This window comes from Hyaena hyaena, unplaced genomic scaffold (assembly GCF_003009895.1).
Source record: "Hyaena hyaena isolate Hyena2069 unplaced genomic scaffold, ASM300989v1 scaffold_73, whole genome shotgun sequence".
NCBI lineage: Eukaryota > Metazoa > Chordata > Mammalia > Carnivora > Hyaenidae > Hyaena > Hyaena hyaena.
The window spans coordinates 398,285-422,010 of NW_024080705.1; the positions used below are offsets into that span (position 1 = coordinate 398,285).

Consider the following 23,726-nt stretch of genomic DNA (forward strand, 5'->3'; position numbering starts at 1 on the left):
ATCCCATTTGCTGGGATTAATCTGTGGCACCGGGAAGTGACCCCACCAGCACCACCACTATCGGAGGAGGGGGCTTCCCCAACAGGTTCCGGGCCAAGAAATAGGCTGGGACCCACTCCCCTTTGCGCCAAGACCACCCCCCACGCAGGGCCGTGCACAATCGTGTTGAAGAAACACTTTCTGTAAGCCAGAGGCTTAAGGACTGTGACCCTCCCCGCAAGAAAACAGAAAGACCCTCATAACGGTGCTCCAAGGGGGGCATTATCACTATCCTCACTTTACAGAGGTTCTGAGAAATGACGTGACTTGCTCAGTCACGCAGCTGATGGCAGGGAGAGCTGGGTCCCCAAACAAGTGTCCTAAGCCCAGCCCAGCGTGCTCCGGGTAGGGAGCTGTCAGAGAGAATCGCAGAGTCCCTCTCTCCGCCCTCGGATCTCAGGGTTCTCCTGCTGGGTCAGCAGTGCCACCTCCTGGAGGGTAAGCCCCACAAGAAAGGGCGTGCCCTTGGATCCCATTTAATCCCATCGTTGGAAATCTAGGCCAGAGGCCGGCAAACTTCTATTTCTATAAAAGGCCAGGCAGTAAACATTCTAGGGTCTCTCTTCCAGCTGTGCCACAGACGGTCCTGAAGTGAACGGGCAAGATCGTGTTCCAGTAAAACGTATTTACAGGGGCGCCTGGCTGGCTCAGTCGGTTAAGCAGCCGACTTCGGCTCAGGTCATGATCTCACGGTTCATGGGTTCGAGTCCCGCATCGGGCTCCGTGCTGACAGCTAGCTCAGAGCCTGGAGCCTGTTTCAGATTCTGTTTCTCCCTCTCTCTCTGACCCTCCCCTGCTCACGATGTCTCTCTCCCTCTCTCAGAAATAAATAAAACACATAAAAATTTTTTTAAAAAATACAAAGCTAAATAAAACTTAGCTACAAAAACAAGGTGGCAGGTCGGATTTGGCCTACGGGTCATCATTTGCCAACCTCCGATCTAGGCGAAGGGAGAAAACCCTAAGTGCACAACAGCTTCATATTCATGAAGGTATCTTGATGCAAAAGAATTCGCACTGATGAGCAACTCCAGTGTCTCACAAGTGAACCACGGCAGATGACATCCAGGGACATTTGGGCCAGGCTTCCTGCTAAGCGCTCTGTGGCCGTCACTCAGCCGATCCTCCCAACAACCGTATGGGGTGGCTGTTACTGGTGGTCTCATTTTACAGGAGGGGAAACTGAGGCACAGGGCAGTTAAGCAGGTTGCCCATGTCCACACACCTGGACGTGGCCCAGCCAGGACCGGAACCCAGGCGCTCAGGCCACACACAGCCTGGCCACACCCCACCAGGCCAACAATGGCTGAGCCAAGCAATGGGCTTAAGTGACACAGCCAGCAAAGACCTCGATGGCAACGAGCAGGGACGCATGGGAGAGCAAAGCAAAAGGCAATACGCATGGGGCGCCTGGGTGGCTTAGTCGGTTAAGCGTCCGACTTTCGCTTAGGTCATGATCTCGCGGTTTGTGGGTTCAAGCCCCGTGTCGGGCTCTGTGCTGACTGCCAGCTCAGAGCCTGGAACCTGTTTCAGTCTGTGACTCCCTCTCTCTCTGACCCTCCCCTGCTCATGCTGTCTCTCTCTCTCTCTCCTAGAAATAAATAAAAAAACAAAACAAAACAAAACAAAAAAAAAAAAGGCAATACGCAGGACACAAAGCGTCCCCCGGGGCGCCCCGCACGAGACGTCACAAACAGACCCCACTGAAGGAAGCTGGCCCCAGACTCGCACGGGGATAACGGGTGACCCTTTTCCTTCTCTAATTTCTCAACTTTCTGTACGATACTGTTGCTTTTAAGAGATATTTTTTGTAAGTGTGAAGAAAAAGTCTCCGCCGGCCTTAGATTCCTTCCATGCGCTGTGTGCAAACACTGTCAAGAGAACCCCCTCACCCCAGAGCGTAGGGACGGGGCCGCTGAGACAGCCCAGAGCCCATCGCTCTTCCAGAAGCAGCGTGCTGGACCAAACCCCGGCCTCCCCAAGGACACAGCGAGGGACCGACTCGCAGGGGGGAGCCGTGAGCAGTCTGGGAAGTCTCCGGGCCTCAGGCAGCCCCGCCAGCGGCCCCCTTCCTCCGTCCTGTTTATTCTGCAGCGAGGAGACCTGGCCAGGGAAAGTAAACTTCCACACTTCCTTGTCCGTCCTTCCTGCAGGCCCAGCGCCTCTATCTGCCCGACCCCTGCACACCTCTCTTCTTCCCGAGAAGCAGCAAGCAGGAAAAGTCAGTCGGAAAGAAACCTGTCAACAGGCCTACCGACGTGAGGTTGCGGGACCCAGGCGAAAGCGGACCCTCTCTGTGCCTCACCTGGGCTGGGCTGTCCGGCCGGACGCCTTCCAGCTCCCTCTGGCTTTCCAAGACGACCTCCTTCAGGTCCTGCATCTCCGCACAGGCCGTGATGGCTCTGTCCACCTGGTGCCCCGACCAGGGCAGAGAAGAGGGGCGGGCGGCAGGGAGGGCACGGGGCCGGGGGGGGAGGGCAGAGACGGACGAGGGGGGAAAAGGGAAAAGAACGGTTTGCCTAGAAGGGGGCAGTGTCGGGGAGGAAGAGACCCCAGCGGGGGAGGAGTGACCGCCCCTCCGCCGGCCGCCCCCGCCGCCAGCCCCCCTCACTCACCTCGTCCACCATCTTCCTCCCCTGAGGCACCATGTGGAGAAAGCTCTGGATCACCCGGAGCTGCTCCATGGGCAGTGGCCTGGTCTGCAGGGGGACAGCCCTGACAAGGAAGGGGCCGGTGGCACGGTCAGTGCTCCCACAGGCCTCTACGACTGTCCTCCGGACCCTGGTCCGTTCACGTGGCCGCTGAGGGGCACCGGACCACCGGCTCCAAGTCTTCCCTCCCGTTCAGGTGGGAGGAAACAAGGGGCCTTTTCCCTCCTGGGGAAACTGAAGCCCAGGAAGGTCAAGCGACTCTTGTCACGTCACTCAGCAAGTCTGTGGCAACCCAGGGAATGGAATGAACCCCACCCGTCCCATCTCCAGCTCTGGCCCTGGGCCCCGGACCCGTCCCCAGCATTCTGGCAGCCCCGCACCCTCTTCTACTCATCCCTGCAGCATCCTGGGACACTCACTCCGGCCTCGAGGCAGCCCGGCTGTGGTGAAACAGGATGAGGGTACCCAGGGTCATTCCCAGGTTGGCCCTGCCCACGCCCGTCTGGCAGCTGAAGAGGAGAGCAGGGGGAGGCCCGTGGGCATCTCGGAGCAGCAGCAGGCTGGGGGTCTCCTGGGAGAAACCGCAACCGTCAGCAACAGTGTGACCCCGAAACCCCTTCCGCCGGGGCCCAAGACAGGGGAGGGTGTCACGACACCAGCCCACCCCTGCCCCACAGTCTTGGGCAAGGGAGACCCGGACAGGTGGCTCAGCCTCTTTTACTAAACTTCAAAGCCCACCTGCCCCACCTGCCCCTCTCCCCCACCCCCACACCCCCACCCCTACCCCCCCACACACACACCCCCGAGCGTGGCCCTGCCCCCTTCCCAGGCCCCGGGGAGCTCCGCGAGCTAGTCCTCAGTCCTGGAAGTGAGACTGCTCAGAGGGGCCAGACCTGGACTGAACAACCCCCGACCCCAGGAGATGCACATTAAATAAGGTGGCCTCCCACAGGGGCTGGGGACCAAATGCCACCAGTACTCAGGAAACACCTGCTCAGGAGCCTGCGCTTAAGAATTGTTTAGCTCTAGAGAGGTCATGTGACGTGTCCAAGGTCACACAGCAAGTCAGCAGCTGGGCCTGCCCAGAGTCCAGTCCCTCAGACCGTCCATGCCGGGGCTGTCCTTAGAGAATATACAGGTACACTCCCCCCCACACCCCCCCCACACCCCACACACCCCCAACCTCCTACACACACACACACACCCTCCTACACACACACACCCCCACACACAGCCTCCTACACATACCCCCCACACAACACACACAACCTNACACACACACCCTCCTACACACACACACCCCCACACACAGCCTCCTACACATACCCCCCACACAACACACACAACCTCCTACACACACACACACAACCTCCTACACAGACATACACATACACACAACCTTCTATACACACACACAACCTCCTACACACCCCACACCCCCACAACCTCCTACACACATACACAACCCATACACAACTTCCTACACACCCCACACCCCCCCACACACACACAACCTCCTACATACACCCCCACTCACACACACAACCTCCTACACAACTCAGAAGGCAGCCTTCCTCTGAGGAAAGCCAGAGGCCACACTCGCCCTGAGCACCTGCACGGAGACCAGGCCTAGACGCGGGCCTGCTCCCCAGGGACCCATCCCTACTCCGTGCTCCCACCACCCCCTCCTGCCCCGACTTACCCGGAGGACACTCACAAAGGCATCAAACTGGGCTTCCAGGGGGGCCCCTTGCTCTGGCAGGGGCAGGCGGTGGTACCTGCCAGGCGAGGGGAGAGACCCATCAGGCGGCCTACCCACCCCGGGGCACCCCCCCGCCCCCACAATCCCATGGGAGAGGTAGGTGTGGGGAACTCGGCCCAACCTGCAGACGGTGAACCTGAGGCCAACGGCTGGAGAGCGAGGCCAGAGACCCCCCATGCCCCGCACACCGGCCGCTCATGCGGCGGCCCAGGCGGGTCCGCCCCCAGCACCTGTAGGAGGGCTGCAGGAAGAGAGGCCGCTTGAACACCTCCTCGGCCACGTGCACATCGTCCTCGCCCCGGATGGCCACGGCGTGGGGCTCCCCCAGCAGGTCCTCAGTGTCGTGGTACACGTGGTACGTGTTCTCACTCAGCTGGGCAAAGTCATGGATCTGGATGGAGGAGTGGGGGCCAGAGGGGGCCATGACTGACCTCGAGGCCCTGCCTGGCCATCCAGGCTGAGCTGTAGAGCGAGGAGGCCACACAGAAGCCACAGACGGGCGGCTCCCCTACCAGGGGGAACTTCCCGGCCACAATGCTCTGGGCTCTGGGAGTCCTGATGGGACAGGGGCGGCCAGTGGCCTGAGGACAGCCACTGTGCCCAAGGTGACATGGCCCGTACCGGGACCAGGGAGGAAGTACCCTTCCCGGGGGAGGGGGCAGGGGAGGGAGGGACGCAGGAATTAGTGAAGCCATCACACTGAAGGACAGGGAAGGCTCAGGTGCTAGAGGAGACAAGGCCTCACAGGGAGCTGGGCAACAACCAGGTGCCTGCCTGTGATGGTCTCCGGGGGCACCATGACCGCACACTCATTTACACACCTCTGCGGTGGCTGTGTCAACAGCCTCAGACACCTTGACGGGCCTCCGTGTTGTGAAGGAGGAGAACGAACAGAGGCACCCCAGAAGCAGACAGAGAGAGGCCCATGGAGAGAAGTCTCACCCGGGCCTCACAGCTCACAGAGGGCCGAACGTCAGTGTCGGGGCGCCTCGTCTAAGTAAGGGTGCCGAGCGTGGAGGAGGTGTGCAGGGTGAGAAAGGGGCAGAGGCAAGCAGAGCCAGGAGTGGCAAGTCCCTCCTCTGGCTTCCCGGGAGCTGGCCCTGCAGACAGCTACTCGCCCAAGCGAGGCACAAACGTGGCTGAGTGTGGGCCAGTGAGAGCTAAGCTGGGCTGGGGGCCAGGGTCCCAAGTCGGCCGCCCGCAGCCTACCAGGGAAGAGGGCCTCCACCGCGCCACTGACCCTCACCTCCTTCCGGATGGCCAGCTCCAGGCTCTCTGCCCGGATGCCAGGCCCCAGGCCCTGCAGGTTCTCACGAAGGTTCTGCTTCTCTCGGGGCGTGTAGGGCACGAAGTCTTCACTGGCACGCAGGAACAGCACGGGCTCCTCCCGCACGCAGAAGATGAGGCACTCCTGCCAGGGCCGGAGGGGGAAGGAAGCCATCACCGCTACCCGGCACGGACCCCCAGCCCACGCCTCCTTGTGGGACTTGCCGTCAGGCTGGGAAGATGGGATCTGCACAGGGCTCGCACCCCACCCCACTCTGGCTCACTCAAGGACTCTCCAGCTACATCCCAGGTCAAATGAGACCCGGGCTGTCCACGCTGAGCGTGTGGTCACAGTGGACCCTCAGCCTCTGCCCTGCAGACACTCAAAACCCCGCCACGGCCTCAGGCAGGACAGAGGAGTCACCAAAAGCTGGCATTTCAAGTCCAGATGTCTGGTTTGGGTCTTGGGAACACCACTCATAAGCTATGCCATTTATCCTCTCTGGGCCTCGGTTTTCTCAGTGAAATGGGAGTAACTGCCCCACCTTCATAGAGTTGACATGAGGATAGAAGTGTCAACTGTGATGATCAAGCTGCGATTCTCTTGTTATGACCTGGACCCTAGTGTCACCGTCACTTCTCCAAGGTTCTCAAAGTGGGGCGTATAAGGGGCTTCTGACCTCAGCACTCCCATGACCACACATAACAGAACAATTAATATTCACCCAGAACTTCCCAACCATGCCCGACCACGATGATCATCATGGCACTCGAGGCCTGGCAGAGCCAGCTCTGGGTCACCAGCCACCCTTCCCGTCACGTGGCCAGGCCACTCCAGAAGTCCCTCCCCCAGACCTGGGGGGCTACCCCCTGCCTGGGAAGCAGTCACGCTCACCCTGTGTCCATCCTTCTGGAGTTTCTGGAGGACCCGCCTGAATCCGGAGAGGGTGGGCTGCCCCATGCCGAACACAGAAAGCCCACCCCGCACCTGCCGGAAGTTGGGGGCCCCACAGCTCTGCACGGTGCCCAGCACATCCATCTTCTCAGTAACATCTCGCACCAGGAAGTAGCGTCCCTGGCAGGGGGAGAGACACGGGATGGGGGGTCACTCAAGATGGCTCAGGGACATCTTCTACAGCCCTGTCCCAGGCCCCAGAGGATAAGGAACAGAGAGACGGGGCAGGGGACATGGTCTTCAAGTTGTCTGCAGACTTTTGGAAAAGACAAACAAAATACATGACCATCTGTGATCCCAGGAAAGGTCTTATTTGGCATGGGAAAGGGAAAGACAACTCCTTCTGATAGACAACCAGAGAAGGCTTCATGTAGGAGGCAGCATCAAAGCCAGGCCTTGAGGAAAGAAAAGCAAGGAGAGGCACACTAGCAGCAGGAAATGGAGTGTGGCTCTAGGGTAGGGCCCGAGGCCCTCCAGGAAGAAGGCCTATGTCTCCCCCAGCCAGAGGAAGGGCATGGAGAAGGGGCCCAAACAGGGAGGCACAGCTAGGGCCCCAGGAATCAGTGACAGGAAAACTGTACCAGCTCCTTCTTAAGGCCCTGAAGTTCTGAGGCTGGCCAGGTCTCTCCCCTCCCCGGCTGGGGTGAATGGATGCAATTACTGCCGAGTAGAAGAGGGAGGGCAAGAGGAGCCCGGAGAGTTCGTTCCTGGGCACAGAGGACCTCTGGCATCCTCTGTCCAGGCCCCTGCCTCCAGTACGACCCACAGGACATTGCCTGACAGATCAGAAATGGATCCAGATCTTCCAAATGCCAGAAAATCCCAGCTACTCTTTCAACAAGTATGGTTTAATCGGCATGACTATTCATTATTTATTGAGCACCTACACTGCTAGAACCAAGCACCCCCATTCTAGGGCTGGGGGCTCAGCAGTAAACCGGAAAAATGAAAGTCATCTGTTCTTGGGGACCTCGTTTTCTAGGGGATATTGGGGGGCAGGGGGAACAGCTAAGAAATAGAAGTTCTGGAGCTTAGAGAACAGGATGGAGATTCCCCAGGCTGGGGGGAGCAGTCTGGGGCCCCATGGCTGTTCTCCCTGCTGCTCCGAGGGAGGGGTGTAGGCAGGCTGGGGCCAGGCGGGGACCTGCCAGAAGAGAAGAGTAGTGGCCCCAGGAAACCAGAGGGTGAGAGGAAGTGGGTGAGGACCCCAGAGGGTGGGGTGGAGATGTGAAGCAGAGAAGGGGCCAGAGGGGAAAGCAGGAGGGAGGGAACCTGTGAGGAAGGAGGACAGGAGGGGGTGGGGAAGGCCGCGGCGGGGAGGGCAGGGCAGGGCTGACCTCACCTGCACCAGGTAGTGCTCAGGGGTGGCGTCTGAGAGCCGGCCCAGCGTGTAATGGGCCTTGAGCAGCTCATCGTGGATCTGGAACTCCTCCCTGCAGTTGTACCTGCCAGGCCAGAATGGAGCCCAAGTCAGGATCCACCCTCACCAGACCCTTCAACAAGGCCACCCCACCCCAGCCCACGCAGCTACAAGGTTGTGGCAGAGTGGCCTGTTTTCCCCAGTACAGAACCCTGGAATTGTGATCGGGCATCCAGCTGAAGACTACATTTCCCAGCATCCTTTGCAGCTAGGATGGTCACGTGGTTAAGTTTTGGCCAATGGGATAAGAGGAGATGCTCTGTGTGCAACTTCTGGGTCACTCCCTTAAAGGGAAGGTGGGTGCCTCTACTTTCTCTCCTCCCTGGCTAGCATCCAGAAGAGATGGGGAGAAGCAGATGCTGATGATGGTGGAGCAACAAGAGAGGAGAAGCCTAGCCGACCACGAAGTGGCCATTCTGGCCTGGAGCACCTTCCTGGACTCCTGTGTAGACAGAAAGGTCTTGCTTAAGGCCTCCGATTCAAGGGTTACTTGGATCCCACGCTGTCTCTAAGCAATCCCACAGCAAACTGAGGTGGCACAGGATGCTGCCTTCGGGGTTTCGTGACCTGGGCATGAACCCAACCCCAGTGCTCGGCAACTCTGTGGCTTTGGAGTTCCTCACTCTCTCTGTGACTCCGTGTCTGGTAATTCTCACTTCCTAGGGCTACTGTGAGAATTCAATGCACTGCCACGTGCAAGTGCTCAGCCGAGGGCTTTGGGCACAGTAAGTGCTTATTAATGTAACAATTCTTTTTTTTTTTTTAATATTTTTATTGATTTCTAGGAGAGAGAGAGAGAGAGAGACAGCGTGAGCAGGGGAGGGTCAGAGAGAGAGGGAGACACAGACTCTGAAACAGGCTCCAGGCTCTGAGCTGGCAGTTAGCACAGAGCCCGACGCGGGGCTCGAACCCACGAACCGTGAGATCATGACCTAAGCGAAAGTCGGACGCTTAACCGACCAAGCCACCCAGGCGCCCTAATGTAACAATTCTTACTAGTAGCAGTGCTGCCTCCACACAGGGTCGTTTCAAACAAAACCCACAGGTATAAAACCAGATATCTGCCGATGCTAAAGCAGGGTGGGTCTGTGCACTCAAGAGACAACAAAGGTTCTGTGCTGATTATGACAGCAATGTGGCCTCCCAGCACTCGGGCCATGGCGTCTGCTCTTTACAAAAGAACTGCATCTAGGAAAGGCAGGGCGGTGGAATGAGCGGGGCAGGGGAGCACTCAGAGAGGAATCAAGAGACTGGAGATCCAGCTCCCAGCTCTGCCTCCATCTCACCACTTGCTGGGCAAATCCCTCGACTCCCAGAAGCTCGGTTTGTGTATTTAAACCCACTCTTCACAACTGATCTAAAACGTAACAGATCAGGAGTCCGCAAACCTTTTATATCAAGAACTGGGTAGTAAATAACATTGGCTTGTGAGCCACACACTTTCTGTCGCACCAACTCAGCTCTGCCACTGAAGTGCTAAGCACCCACAGAGAGTCTATAAATGAATAGGAATGGCAGTGTGCCAATAAAACTTTATTTACAAAAACAGATGCTAGGTGGGATTTGGCCCACAGGATACAGTTTGCCAAGCCCTGTGTTGGATGCTCTCTAAGGTCCCTTGCACCCAAACATGCTATAGCCCACCTGATCTGATACGAAAAATGAGACCCAGAGAGGGAACAGGATTTGCCCAAGGTCACAGAGCAAGGCCCAGGATGTGTGTGGCTCCAATACTACCCCCGAGAGCCAAACCTAGATTTCACCTCTGGAAGAGAGAATACATCATCAGGTCTCTTGTATGTGACATCTCTTCTCGTGCCCTGGCCGTGGGCACAGCAATGGATCCCAACAATGTTCCTGTTGGCCCCAAAGCCAGCAAGGCCAGATTTATCATTCGCACCCCTCGGGTTTCCTCACGCAGGAAGTCCCGCCTGCTGGGTCTCTGCCCAACTTCTGTGTATGGAACACGGTTCCTTCTCAGCTCATCGTGTCCTACTTCCTGCATCCTGGAGGGCCCCAGAGCAGATTCGACGTAACACGAGGCTTCCTGATTCACGAGGAGAGGGCCAATGCCTCTTCCATCCTCCGGGCCTCTGGTTCGCAGCACCCCCTCCTTCAGTGATCCCCACAGGGCAGGCAGGGTTCCAGAGCCCCCTTCCTGACCCTCTTCCTCTGGATGCACGTAGTGTACCCAGGTGTCTCAAAATACGGTGTCAGGGCAAACCCTCGGCCTCTTCCAGGACTGCCCCTGAAGGACCCAATTAAGAGAGTTGGCCAACAGCTCCCAGCCCTTCAACCCACAGCCCTTTAGCCACCTGGTATTAGCCTCAGTTTTGAACCATAATTACTAGCTGTGGAAAAATAAAAATCTAAATTTTATGCATATAAGTATAGAAACTCCCCTTGAAAATGTTCAGCCAAAACTTATTTTCAAAAGGGTGTCCCCTCCTTTAGAAAGGATGTCCCAGCCCACCCCCACAGCCATTCCTCCCTTGCCACGCTTCCAAGCCCTATGACAGGAGAAGTAACACGAGCCAGGAGACACACGACAGAGACCCACTCAGCCACTCGCTGCTGGCCCCAGATCCACTGCTTAACCTCCCTGGGTCTCAGTGTCTTCATGCGTGAGAGCAGCTTGCAGGCTAGGCGCTGCAGGCCACCACCCCTCCTCTCCCCCTGCACTCACGTGATCACGACAGGGGCCACTTTGTTGGGAATGATGGACTTGGCTTTACTGTTGTGCAAGCCTGTGGTCTGGAAGGAGTGGACGCTGGGTGAGTGCTGACCATCCATCGAGCCGCTGCCCTGGAGGCCCTCGAGGCGGGCGCCCGCCGAAACCGTCTGCTGGGCTGTGCTGGCCGTTGTACCCATCGTCTGCTGGCAGCCTCAGGGCCCAACACCTGCAGGATGAGAGGGTGTGCGGTGGACAAAGGGGTGGGAAAACCCACACAGGAGGGGACCCGGCCCACCTCCACTGCGCAGACGCCAAGTCTGAGGCCCAGAGAAGGCCAGCTCACCCTGCAGCTGGAGACAGAGGGCAGGCTTGCCGCCTACCACGTGTTTGCTGTGTGCCTGCGCTGTGCCTGGCCCTTTGCTGCTGCTTTGGGAGGGTTAGGGACATAAGAAAACATAGACACAGCCCCTGACGCCGTACAGTTACACCCCTCTGGCAAAAACATGACTGTCAGGAAGGGGGTAACCCTCCAAACGAGCTCAGCACCAAGGGCTCTAAGTGACTGGGTCAGGACGCATGGAGGACAGGCCATCCAGACACAGAGAAGTGGGAAGCCTGGGGGCGGGGGTGGGGGGGGAGGGGAGGGAGCAGGTCCAGAGGTAAGTCAGGCTTGGATTTGAAGGATTTGGATGGGAACAGGATGCAGAACACTCGAGACACGGGTATCACAAAATGAGGCTGGGGACATCCAGACAACATGAGCTTTCAGCAAATCAAGGGTTTACTGAAAGCACTAGGCCCTTGAACTTGACATCAAGGCCATCAATACCACCATCAGCAGCCAAAGCTTTTAGCCACCCTGCTAGATGCAGTGATTCCCCAGTGCGGCTCCCTCCCAGAGAAATTCTGAAGGTTGTATGCAAAAATCAGGCTTCGAAGCTGTGTTCGCCCCTACAGGTGTTTACAATGGCAAAACCTCCAGAAAAAGCCTCTGGCCAACAGCAGAGGTTTTGTTGAGTGAAGTGCGGGACATGCCTATGTGGAAGGTTACACAGCCATTAAAAGCCGCATAATGGCGGGTTCTGAAAGACATCTAGGAAATGGGGGTGAAAGCAGCGGGCGGCAAGGCAAGAACGGGCGACAATCCCATTTTCATTCACGAACGTGTTTCAGGAGAAAAGTCCGGGGGATGATACATCAAGAGGCTAACAGGATTATCACCGAGTGATGCAATTACAGCTCTGTTTGTGTCCTGCCCCTTTTGCTCTTTCTCCTCTGAACACTGGGTGATAAACCTAAAGCCTATTTAAAAGAAGTAAGAGAATGGCTGGGGAAGCGGCCGGGGACCAGGGAGGGGCTGCTAGGGGCTGTGAGGGGGCCCGCAGGGTGGGAGAGCCAGGCTAGGGGCTGGGAATCCCACACGGCCCGAAGGGAAGGCGTGGGAGGCGGGCTCACAGAGCTCTGAGGGTCGAGCAGCCCTTGGCCTCAGTGGACCTGATCGTCTAGGATCGGGACAGGAGGGCGCAGCCCGCCCTGCCCACTCCCCAGCTCCGTCTGCCCCCCGAGATGTCCGCTCCGCAGAAGCACAGGGACACGACAGAAGCTTGGACACAACAACTCCTTTAGCTGCCCTCGGCCAGGCGTGAGCTGCTCCACGTCCCGGTCAGCAGGGCCGATCAGTTCCGACCATCCACACGCCCCCTGCCGCCCCTCAAAGCCGGCAGCTGCACCTCAGGAAGTGGATGGAGGAGTCAGGGCTCAGCAGGTCGGTCTGGAGGCCGAACTCACTGTGCCTTCTCTCCCCCAGGCCCCTGGGGAGCACTCGGGCCGCCCTCCCCAGAGCCACTGAGACAGAATGACTAGACTCCTCGGCCCCTCCTTGAACCTTCCCTAAGGACCACCTCTCCCTGTCGCGGTTCCCCCCCCCAACCCCGGTCAGGAAGGGGTTCCCTCTCTCCCTCCGGCCCAGCCTTGTCATCCCTGAAACCCGCCCCCCCGCAGCCACGTGACAGCCCTGTCAACACGCACACCTTGTGTTTATCAGACCCCGTCATACGGGGTCCAGTTTTTCCCTCCCTCTCTCCTCTCCTCCCTCCCTCCCTCTCTCCCCCTCTCCCTGTCAAAGATGGAGGGAATGAGCCTCTGTTCCTAAACAGAAACCCAGGATGCTGCTCACAGAGCACGAGCGGGCCCCAGATCCAGAACCTTCTCTCCATCTCACCTGCTGTGGCAGGACCTCTGCACAGTTCAGCCAAGTTCCCCAGACTTGGGCCAAGGAGGCATGGAGAGGAACAGCCTCCTCCGACAGCAGCTGTCCCAGAGGGCATGAGGGGACGGACACGGGAAGGGCCCACAGGAGGCCGCAGCTGACCACGGCTGCCCGGCCACGGCCAGGCCCGGCTCCCTTCCTGCCGGGATGTGGCTGACGCCTCCACCCCTCCGACCCTAGCCACCCTCGCAGCTCCGGCTCCAGCCACCCCGTTTTTCCCAGGCTCCATGGATGCCGCCAGGCCCCAGCTGGGGCCCTAGCAGGCAGTGGGGAGATGATACACATGTGCACAGCTGTAGGCTCGCGGGTGAGGGAAGGACAATATCCTCTGGCAGCTGACCTGCTTCCAGTCTAGAGGAGGGGTGAAGCCCCGGGATCCCCAGGCTTTCTGCTCCTCACTCTCCCCACAGTGGAGCGAGGCTGGCTAGCACAGGGCCTCATCCTGCTGGCCACATGCTGCGGGGCCCCGGGCAACTTCCCCGCGTCCCCATCTGCAAAATGACAGTGACGGACAGGATAGCCCCAAAGCCTCTCCCAGATTCACACGGATCTGCGGTCGCGGTGGCCCCACCCCTACTGGGTGGTCAACGCAGGGGTGGGTGTGTTGGTGGGGTCCCCGGTGCTCAAGCCCCTGCTTGAGGGGAGAGTGGGGAGGGGTGGGTGGCTGAGGGCAAACGGGAAGAACTGGTCCATGAGCCTGGATGGTTGGCAAGAATCCCTAGTCCAGCACTTCCTTCGATCGCAGGTGAAGGCTGTCCCCGTCAGGCCGCAGAGCCCGGGACACGGGAGCCACCGAGCTCACAGGCAGCTTGCACCACACGGCCGTCCGGAGCCCCCAGGGGCTCACCAGCGGCTTTACCAGCAGGTGAATTCTGAGCGTCCCAGGGTGAAGCCGATCCTCACCCCGAGAGGTGAGCTGCGAAGAGGCAGCTCTACGCCACACACCAAAAGAGCAATCACAACTGCTTGGGTGTCTGTCGCGTGGATACGTGCCCATCAGAGGCACACCCCGGCTCAACATCTCCATCCACGCTTAGGGGCAGCAGCCTTGTCGCTGATGTGTCTTTTCTTAAAGTTAGTTTTTTGAGAGAGAGTGAGAGAGAGAGCAAGCCAGGGAGGGGCAAAGAGAGAGAAACCTCGAGCAGGCTCTGTGCTATCAGCACAGGGTGCAAGCACTCCAGCAGTGGGGGGGGGGGGGGGGGGGGGGGGGGGGGGGGGGAAAGAGAGAATCTTAAGCAGGCTCCATGCTCAGTGCAGAGCCTGAAACGGAGCTCAAACTCACAACCCTGAGATCATGACCTGAGCCAAAATCAAGAGTCAGACATGCAACCAACTGAGCCACCCAGGTGCCCCCAAATTTTCTTTTTAAGACACATCACTAGGGTGCCTGCATGTCTTTTATTTTTTAAAGACATATCGCAGTTTAAGCGTCTGACTCTTAGTTCCAGCTCAGGTCATGATCCCAGGATGGTGGGCTTGAGCCCCATGTCAGGCTCCATGCTCAGAGATTCTCTCTCTCTCCCTTTGCCTTTGCCCCTCTCCGGCTCATGTTCTGGTGCTTTCTCTCCCTCTCTAAACAAACAAACAAATAAAAGTTAACCTTAATTTACCTAATACGTGATCTGGTAAATAAAATAATAACCAACAACATGTATTCTACATTACCAAGCTATTTTTTAGTATTTTGATAGCTCTCTGAATGAAACTTCCTCTGTAATCCCATGTATTTTGTGCACTTGAAAACTTTCTGGAAAGGGGGGTCTATGAGTTTTTGCCAGATTGCTAGGGATTCTTGGAGAAAGGAAGGAAGGAAGGAGGGCAGAAGGGAGGGATGGAGGGAGGGAGGGAGGGATGGAGGAAAGAAAAAGAAAGAAAGAAAAGAAAGAAGGAAGGAAGGAAAGAAAGAAGGAAAGAAGGAAAGAAAGAAAGAAGGAAAGAAGGAAGGAAGGAAGGAAAGAAAGAAAGAAAGAAAGAAAGAAAGAAAGAAAGAAAGAAAGAAAGAAAGAAAGAAAGAAAGAAAGAAAGAAGGAAAGCCCTAATTTGAGGGAAGAGTATTTCCCACCAAACATAGGACCTCTTTCACCTTCAGGTGAAAGGACCTTTACTTCTGTTTGTTAACACGTCAAGGCACCGACGAAGCGCTAGGCACCCAACAACCCCGTACGATCCAGGCCTTACTGTGTCCGTTTTCCGAGGAGGACGGCTGACCCTTGGTGTAGGTCAGGGCTCCTCATCGCTTTGCCTCCCCGCCTCTTCACAGCTCACCCTGAGAGCAGGAGCTCGCCCGCACTCCCCCCTCTCCCTCCCAGATCCGTACGGCCCCCACTCCTCCCTCCATGCTCGGCGGGAGCACCCCAGACACCGCCGACCCAGAGAGGTAGAGGCATGCACAGCTTCCCACGGAGGGAGTGAGGACTCCACGCCCCATCGCTCCCACAGAAGCCCTCAGCCACCGGCGAAAGAAGCCACGGAATCATCTGGGCTACAGCTATCACGGCGTTTGAGAAAGTCCCCCACACAGACACGCACCCCCTGCCTCCGCACAAAGTCAGTCCTGAGAAAAAAGAAACCATCTCTGGAATCCTTGGCAGAGAGGTGACCTTGTTTCCCCAGGAAGAATTCAACTTTAGGAGCTGGACTATGAGCTCCAGCCCGTCAGCACCCCGCCTGATGCTACAGCCTAAGTGCCCAGGCTGCAGAGTGATGAGCTTCTCGTCAATGGCGGTATTCAAGCCGAGTTGGTGCTGCAGATGACCACTCTGGATCCTGGAGTAGGGAGGATAGGCGAGAGGTCCAAGATCAGGTTCCTAAGGCCACGGCTTGAAACACCCCGGGGGTCTAGTTCCTTTTCATCCAGTTCTTGGTAGAACTGGATCGTCCCTATTCTGGTCTCCATTTCCCCATCCCTAATCCAAAGCTCATGAGCCCCGCTCCTCTGCGCCCATCGTGGTGCAGCAGCCGTGACCTTCAGGCTTGGCAAACCCCATGGGCTTTTCCGAAGCACAGTGTGGCTGCTGGGGCTGAAGCGAAAAGCTGCATGTGAGCTACAGACCCCAGCCACCCGTCCTTTCTCAGGCCCTCCCTGCCCACCGGGATGGACCCCAGACCTCCTTACAAAATCTCGAGTCCCTCCTCAGGGAAAGATGTGACTACGGGAGCCACCACAAATGACGGTCACCACAGGCCCCTAAAAGCAGATTCAGAGCCAGCCACACCCCTGGAGGTCAGCAAGTCCCACCCCCTCTTTCTACTGACGAGGAAATGGAGGCCCAGAGAGGGAAAGTGATGTGCCCCCAGTCACAGGGACAAATTAACACCCAGAGCTCCTGCCTCCCCACCCAGGGCTTCCTGGCTGGGCCACACAGACTCTAGAAGCGGGGGGGGGGGGGGGGGGGGGGGGGGGGGGGGGAGACTCCACTGTGAGCACAGGGAAATGGTGTTAAGTAGACAGTGTACACGTGTGTAATTAGACTAGTCAAATCAGGGTGTGGGGCCAAGAGTGTATGATTCCTGCGCCTGCCTTGGGGGGGGTGTCTAAACAGCCCCCCGAGCTAGCCTCTAGTGGCCCTGACTGCAGAGGGGAGGCCTCAAGAGGGCCAATGGGTCCATCTCTGGGAGCAAAGCACTTGACATAGAATATCTCATTTAATTCTGACCCCCCCCAAAAAAAAAGAGGTGCTAACTCTTACAACTTGCTACCAAATTAACAAGAAATCCAATTAAAACTGGGCAAAAGATGGAGCACCTGATTAGCTCGGTCAGTAGAGCGTGTGTCTCCTGATCTCCAGGTTGGAGGTTCAAACCCCACATTGGGTGCAGAGATTACTTAAAACTGAAGTATTTTTTTAAGTAGGCTCCATGTCCAATGTGGGGCTTGAACTCACCACCCTGAGATCAAGAGTCACATGCTCTACTGACGGAGCCAGTTGAGCACCCGGAAGAATAAAATCTTTAAAACGAAAAATTGGCAACAGATTTGAAGGTACATACGGACGCCAAATGCGGCCAGAAAGATACACCCAGCGTCATTCATCGTTGGGGAAATATGTTAGAATGAGAAACGTAACAGGAATAAAAATGCAGGCAAGTGTTGGTGAGGGTGTGGAAGAAGTGGGTCTCAGGCACGGCTGCCGAAGGGGAAGATCACATAGCCGTTCTGGAACAGCTTCGCAGTTTCCCAAGTCCAGCAATTTCACCGGGATCGGCTATGAGTGTTTCAAGGACTTAGCACCAAAAAAGTAAAATAGCCCATTAACAATTTATTATGTTGCTATGTGTCAAAACAATAACATTTTGATATATTAGGTTAAACACTTATTAAAATTAGTTCACCTATCTCTTTTCACCTTCTTAATGTAACTCTTTAGAATGACGCAGGTGGCCCACATCCCTTTTCTAGTGCACAGTGCTGCTGGGTCTCGGGGCTCTGTGTCCTCAGCCACCTCGGGGTCGTCAGAGTCGGGCCGCACACCTGCTGCAGGTGGACAGCATGAGGATGTCGCTGAAGCCAGTGCCAGCCTTCCCACTTACAGACAGAAAAGTGGAGGCTCACGCAAGCTGTAAGGGACTCGCCAATGACCTGGCACCTCGTGGGGGACGCAGTGACTCTGACTCTGCAGCACGGGCCCAAAACTGGCTGGTTCCCATCTCCACCACCCCTTAGGGCCCCTGGGTGCGTGGCTTAACTTCTCTGCGTGTCAGTTTCCCCTGCTATTCACGGAGGACCATTCCGGTGGCCCCCGGGCTGGGCTGTGGGAGGATGACATCGGTGAGCATGCAGGACGCGACACCCAGCCAGCCTGACACACAGCAGGAGCTCCGACTCCTCAGTTGCCCTTCCCATCCCCGGGGCCCCACTCTCAGGCACTTCTCACCCCCCACCCCATGTCCCTTCCCTGCCACCGCTGGGTCTGAACCCCCCTCACCCAGACACGGCCTGTGAAAGGAAGGGTGTGGGGGCATAAGCTGGCGCAGCAGTCCCCTGGCCTCCATCCTGAGCGAGCGACAGGGCAGAGTGGGGCTGGGGGGCCTACCTGGTGACACACAGTTATAACTGCCCATTTCACTCTGTCGGGTGGGCCGCTTAGGGAGGTTGGCGTCTGCCCCCGGCCGCAATCAGGGACGGGGAGAGCCCTACTCCGGGGCCTCGGGCCAGCCTCTGCTCACTCTGGAGCTCTCCCCATAGAAGAACGGGTCGGCTCTCCTCCAGATCCCTCCAGCCTCTGCTGCCACCAGGTCCGGCCACCAGCTCCTCAGCCAGCCAAACACAGCAGCCCCCAGCCCGTCTCTCGTTCCCTCCTGTCCCCTCACAATCCATCCTCCATGCAACAGCCAGAAGGATCTTTTAAAACCCTAAATCAGGGCACCTGCGTCGCTCAATTGGTTACGCATCCGACTCTTGATTTTGGCTCAGGTCATGATCTCATAGTTCGTGAGTTCGAGCCCCACATCAGGCTCTCTGCGCACAGCATGAAGCCTGCTTGGGATTCTCTCCCTCTCTCGCTCTCTGCCCCTCCCCCATTCACACTCTCATGCTCTCTCTCTCCCAAAAATAAATAAACATTAAAAAAGAAAACAACTGAATCAGGTCACATTCCGCCCCCAAGCACCCCACAACACATCCAGCCCCATCCCCCCGTTGAGTAGGCCCACCCCTCCGACCTCACTCGACCCTCCGACCTGTGTCCTTGCCTCGGAGCCCCAGCCACTGGCCGGAGGCCCCTCCTTCTTCTACCGCTCCAGGCCCCCTCCTCCTCATGAAAGCTGTGCACCTACCACCCCTTTGCCTGGAACATTCTTCAGTTTGTTCACATGGCTGCCTCTTCCTGTGGTCTTGGCTCAGATGTCCCTCCTCAGAGAGGCCTTTCTGAGCCCCTGGTGATGCCGTCTGCCCACTCCAGCCCACACAGTCTCTGTCCATCCACAAGCCCTTTGTATTTCCTAGCTGCTTCACTGATGGGGTGATGAGTGTCACCTTAGGCTCCCTCGATGAGCAGGGACAGTGCCTGACTTGTCCCCATCGTGGCCCCAGCACCAGGACAGCGCCTGGGGCCCAGCAGATGCTCAGGAAATATTTATGAGATGAACACGTGACCAGCCTAAGGCACCTGCAGCCTCCAGAACTCACAGAGGAGCGGGCACCTGGCACCAAGAAGCAGGTCACAGTCCTCTACAAGAGGGTGTAGGGAGAGGCAGCTCCCACGCAATCCTCCTCTCGCCCGGACTGCCTTTCTCCAGCACCCCCCCCCCACATTCTACCCAATCCTAGATGTTAAAGCCCAGCTCCTCCAGGAAGCCCTCCCTGACTACACACCCACCTCCACCTCTCAACACCCACAGCCCATTTTGAGCATCACAAGACAGAAGGCTCCATTTCTTTCCACTGTACACTATTCCTGGCGTGTGTCACACAGCCATCCTGTGTCCTTCCCGGCTCCATCAGCCGCCTGGCTCAAGGGAGGCGCTGCACACAGAATTACAGAGCACGTCAGCTCCATGTCTTTATTCCCCACCCTGCCTGGCTCATCATTGATGGCAGAATTACTCCACTCACACAGCCTGGCAGGGTTTTTCGTGTCTCTGTGGTTTTTCTATCTTTGTGACTGTCAACAACCCCAAAAGAAGCAATATAGGGTTTATGACTCCCACCTTAATTTTTTAAAGTTTATTTGAGAGAGAGAGAGAGAGAGTGTGTGTGTGTGTGTGTGCAGGGGAGGGCCAGAGAGAGAGGAAGAGAGAGAATCCCAAGCAGGCTCCATGCTGTCAGCACAGAGCCCAACGTGGGACTTGAACTCATGAACCGTGAGATCATGACCTGAGCCGAAATCAAGAGTCAGACACTTAACTGACTGAGCCACCCAGCTGTCCCTGTGACCCCGCACTTTACAGAAGAGGATGCAGCCAAGCAGGGCCGACGACAGGATTTTCCCCAGGCTCTACTGCTAAGTAGAGGCAGAGTCACCTGGCTTCTGCTACATGGCCCATCCCCTCCGTCTTCAAGGGTTGCCCAAACCCACCCCTCCGCAACCTCCATCCCTCACCCTCCTCTTGAAAACTAGGAAAGCAAAATATAAAATAAAGCCACCAGTGGTCTGGGATCGCAGGAGATCTTTATCTGCTAAACTGTATGTTTCTGAAATGCCTCTGTTTTTTTCTACCCTGAAAACAAGATCTGAAAGTTAAGGCAGAAAGTGAAGGAATGTTCAGCAGGTGGACTGGCACCCGGCGGGGGGGGGGGGGGGGGGTCTTGAGTTCTGGGTTCCAGCCTGCAAACAGCAGGAAGCCTCTGAGGGTCCAAGTTCCAGAAGGGAGAGGTCAGCATCCCTGTCACACCTGGAGATGGCACTTGGGGTGGGCTTGGGGCTAGGAGTGGACAGAGTGGGCAGAGAGACCGGGCAGCCCGCCGAGAAGCTGTGGCAAGTGGGGGCCAGCAAGGGACAGACGGGGAGCCCAAGTGGTGAGGGTGGAGGGGCAGCCCCTGACCTCTGCGAAGGGGAGAAGCTGTCGGTTCCCCCGATGGAGAAGCAAAGACCTTGGCACTTGTCACCACGTGCACGGCCCTGGGGGCTTCTGAAATGTGGGACCCTCAGGAAGGCAAAGGGTCCCTGCCTCCAGGCCTGGGGAGCCCCCCACTTCTGAAGCTCCCTGTCTGGGTCAGCTCTGCCAGACAGAAAGCTCGGCCTCTATGGGACTTGGACTGGGGAAGGAAGGAAAGACTGTAAGGAACATTCCGGGGACCAGTGGGAAAATCTGAATACGGACTGTGTGTTGGATAAATAAGTTAACGATGCTGTGGATACTGTGTTCCTAGGAGACCCAGGTGGAGGTGTTTAGAGATGAAGCACCTTGATGTCTGTCACTCAGATGGTAGAGAGACAGAGAGACAGAGCATGCGCACAGGAGCAAACGGAGCAAATGTCAGCAAGGTGCCAGCAGAGGGCGCCATGGCAGGGAGGCGGTCCTGGGCCCTCCTGGCCTCTCAGGTGGAAGAGGGCTCCTTGGGGCGGCGTGCTGTCCCCCTGTGTCACAGCGTCTGCAGCCCCTCTGTATTCTCCCCAGGTCTGTGAGTCTCCTGGCCTCCAGGCCACCTCCAGGGCGGGAGTCTCTCTTCTCGCTCAGGGCCCAGCAGCCCAGACACAGGTCACGCTTCCTGGGCAGACTCTGACCCCTCAGGAGAGGCTGGCCCACCCTCCTTGCCCTGACCACTGCCACCAGGCTGCCTCCTAACCCCTAGAGGGCTTCTCTGCCCCTTCATGCTGGCCCTGGAGCACGTGGCTTTCTGGTCCCAAGGCAAGACTGACATCCCCTGGGAGAATCTCCCTGGGAGAGACTCAATAGCCCCTGAAGCGCTGGACCAGCTTCTCAGCCTGTTAACGTCCTCAAGTTTGACCAAAATGCCCACAATGCCCCCACCCCCGCACTCCCTGCCATGCGTATTAAACAATTAAGCCTCCCCTGTGACTAGTTCTAGCTAATAGAACATAAGGGGCAGTGTCACATGGCAAGTTCCAGAATCCCTCCTCTGAGCCCCCTTTCCTCCCTTCCTCCCTCCTGCTGTCTGGAACACAGATGTGATGACTGTTATCTCACAGCCACCTTGAACCACGAGTGCGTGAAGCCACACCCGCTGAATGGTAGAGGCCAAGGTCCCCCATGGAATCCATGGAGTGGAACCACCACGGCAGGCGAGGGCTGTAACACTCCGGGTTTGGACAGGACGCAGAAATAAACTTCCAGCTTGTGTAAACCACCTTTATTTGGCGTTTCCTACTACTCGCAGCCAAATCTAATCCTGACTAATGCACTCCATTATTTTTAGGTTTGACCCTCAATGACCACATGCCACATGGCAGCAACAGGACAGGACTGCCTTCTCTCCCCTTTTGCAGGGGAATGTCAAGGTTCCCTGCTGGGAAGAGTCAGGCAGAGCGACGCCGGGAGCCCAGCCCATGCCGGGGTGCGGGGGTTCACGGGATACAGAAGACACCATCTCCGGCCACGGGGGCCGCGGGCAGCTGAGGAGACAATCCGAGCACCACTGCTGGCCGGCCGCTGTGGAGCAGCAGCCTTCCCCAGGCCAGCTGCAGAGATTTAGAAAGTTCTGGGCAGCTGCTTTCTCCCACGCTGTAGACAGAGGCTGGGCCTCCACTGCTCCAAAAAGGCAGAGCGAGAGTGCAAGCATCTCCCTGCGGAGTCTCTCTGTGTCCCTCTGGGTGCCTTAGGGAGTAGGGGGTCTCCCGGGAAATACGAAGGCATTACCTGGATGGGAGGGACGGTGCCTGTTGTCTCCTTCAGGGGTAGCAAGAGGAGGGGATGTAAAAATTCCCGGGGAAGGCCCAGTGAGCTCTGGGAGGGAGTCCTGTCCCTGAGCGTCTGAAGCCCCTTCCACGTCCAGGTTTCAGGAGCCCGGGACTGAGGGCGGGGAGGACCCTGGGGAGAACAGGGTGAAGGGTGCCCGGACATGCTCTCCTGCTCAGCCCCAAGCAGTTGGGCATTTGAGCCTATCAGGGTCAGCGGCAACTCTAAGGATTCCCGCACAGGGCCCGGGCCTCCCTGGCGCTCTCCTCGCTGCCCCAGGGCCAGTGGGAACTGAGGCCGGGGCCCCACGTCTGACCTCCAATAACGCCGCAGGGACCTGAGGCATCTTTCCGAGGAGCCGTGAAGATCCACACCCGGTTCTGGGGTCTGACCCCATCCTTCTACTTCTGCAGCCTCTGGTCTACACTCCCTTGCTAGGCATTCAAGGCCTCTTCCACCCTCACCGCCCCCTCTGACCTCCACATCCCCAACGCTGCAGGCAACCCCTGGTCCCAGATGCTCTATGGTCCAGTGCAGAAAGCAGAAAACGCCCCAGCAGACGTTCCTCTCCAGCTTGGGCCTTCCTTCCCAGCGGCCTCCAGTGCAGCACAGCCCTCTCTGGGCCACGCCTCATCACCACCTGGAAAGTGAGGGTGCTGGACAGGATGGGTGGCTCTTCCACATTTTAGCAGCTGAACCCTTTGTATAAAATCAATCCTTGGGGCGCCTGGGTGGCTCAGTTGGTTAAGCATGCGACTTCAGCTCAGGTCACCATCTCATGGTTCATGGGTTTGGACCCTGCGTCGGGCTCTGTGCTGACAGCTCAGAGCCTGGAGCCTGCTTCGGATTCTGTGTCTCCCTCTCTGTCTCTCTGCTGCTTCCCCTGCTCATGCTCTGACTCTCTCTCAAAAATAAATAAACATAAAAAATTGTTTTTAATAAGAAAAATCAATCCTTCACGAAAGTCCAATGTGTAATCCAGCCCAGTGTGCAATACAGCCGGGAGCAGAGCCCCAGGGCTGGCTGCCCGCTCGGGGAGGGGGCTACACTCTGCCTCCAGACCCAGCACGGGGCTCTCCTGGTCAGGAACCGCTCCGGAGCTGCTGGCCAGAGACTCTCAAAGCCCTTTCCTGCTCGGACCTCCCGGGACACATCCAGCCCTTCCCTGCAGCCCCCCACCCAGTGCATCTGCTCTCCCTGGTCCCACAGGCAGGGACATCATCCCCATCCTCGCCCCCTCATTCCCACTATCAGCGGGAATGCCCCTCTTTCTCCAGGACCTCCAGCGCGCAGCCCGCACCCCAGCATCCTCAGCCCTGAGCTCACTGGCCTGGCGTTTGGTGAGTACGTGCCTCTTCTCCCCACTCTGGACCCAGCGCTCCTCCAGGGCCCC

At 57.6% G+C, this 23,726-nt stretch overlaps 1 protein-coding gene across 1 annotated transcript in view; it reads right to left on the bottom strand.

Annotated features, from left to right (window-relative positions):
- Positions 1–23,726, bottom strand: part of PALD1 (phosphatase domain containing paladin 1) — a 74,104-nt gene that overhangs the window by 26,074 nt on the left and 24,304 nt on the right. Inside the window, exons 2-10 of the mRNA XM_039233219.1 lie at positions 10,780–10,993; positions 8,016–8,118; positions 6,614–6,793; positions 5,699–5,863; positions 4,683–4,843; positions 4,393–4,468; positions 3,110–3,261; positions 2,655–2,754; positions 2,345–2,449 (exon numbers count right to left, since the gene is read on the bottom strand). Of these exons, the coding sequence (XP_039089150.1) occupies positions 2,345–2,449; positions 2,655–2,754; positions 3,110–3,261; positions 4,393–4,468; positions 4,683–4,843; positions 5,699–5,863; positions 6,614–6,793; positions 8,016–8,118; positions 10,780–10,964 (1,227 nt within the window). The 5' untranslated portion in view covers positions 10,965–10,993. The remainder of the gene's footprint in view (positions 1–2,344; positions 2,450–2,654; positions 2,755–3,109; positions 3,262–4,392; positions 4,469–4,682; positions 4,844–5,698; positions 5,864–6,613; positions 6,794–8,015; positions 8,119–10,779; positions 10,994–23,726) is intronic.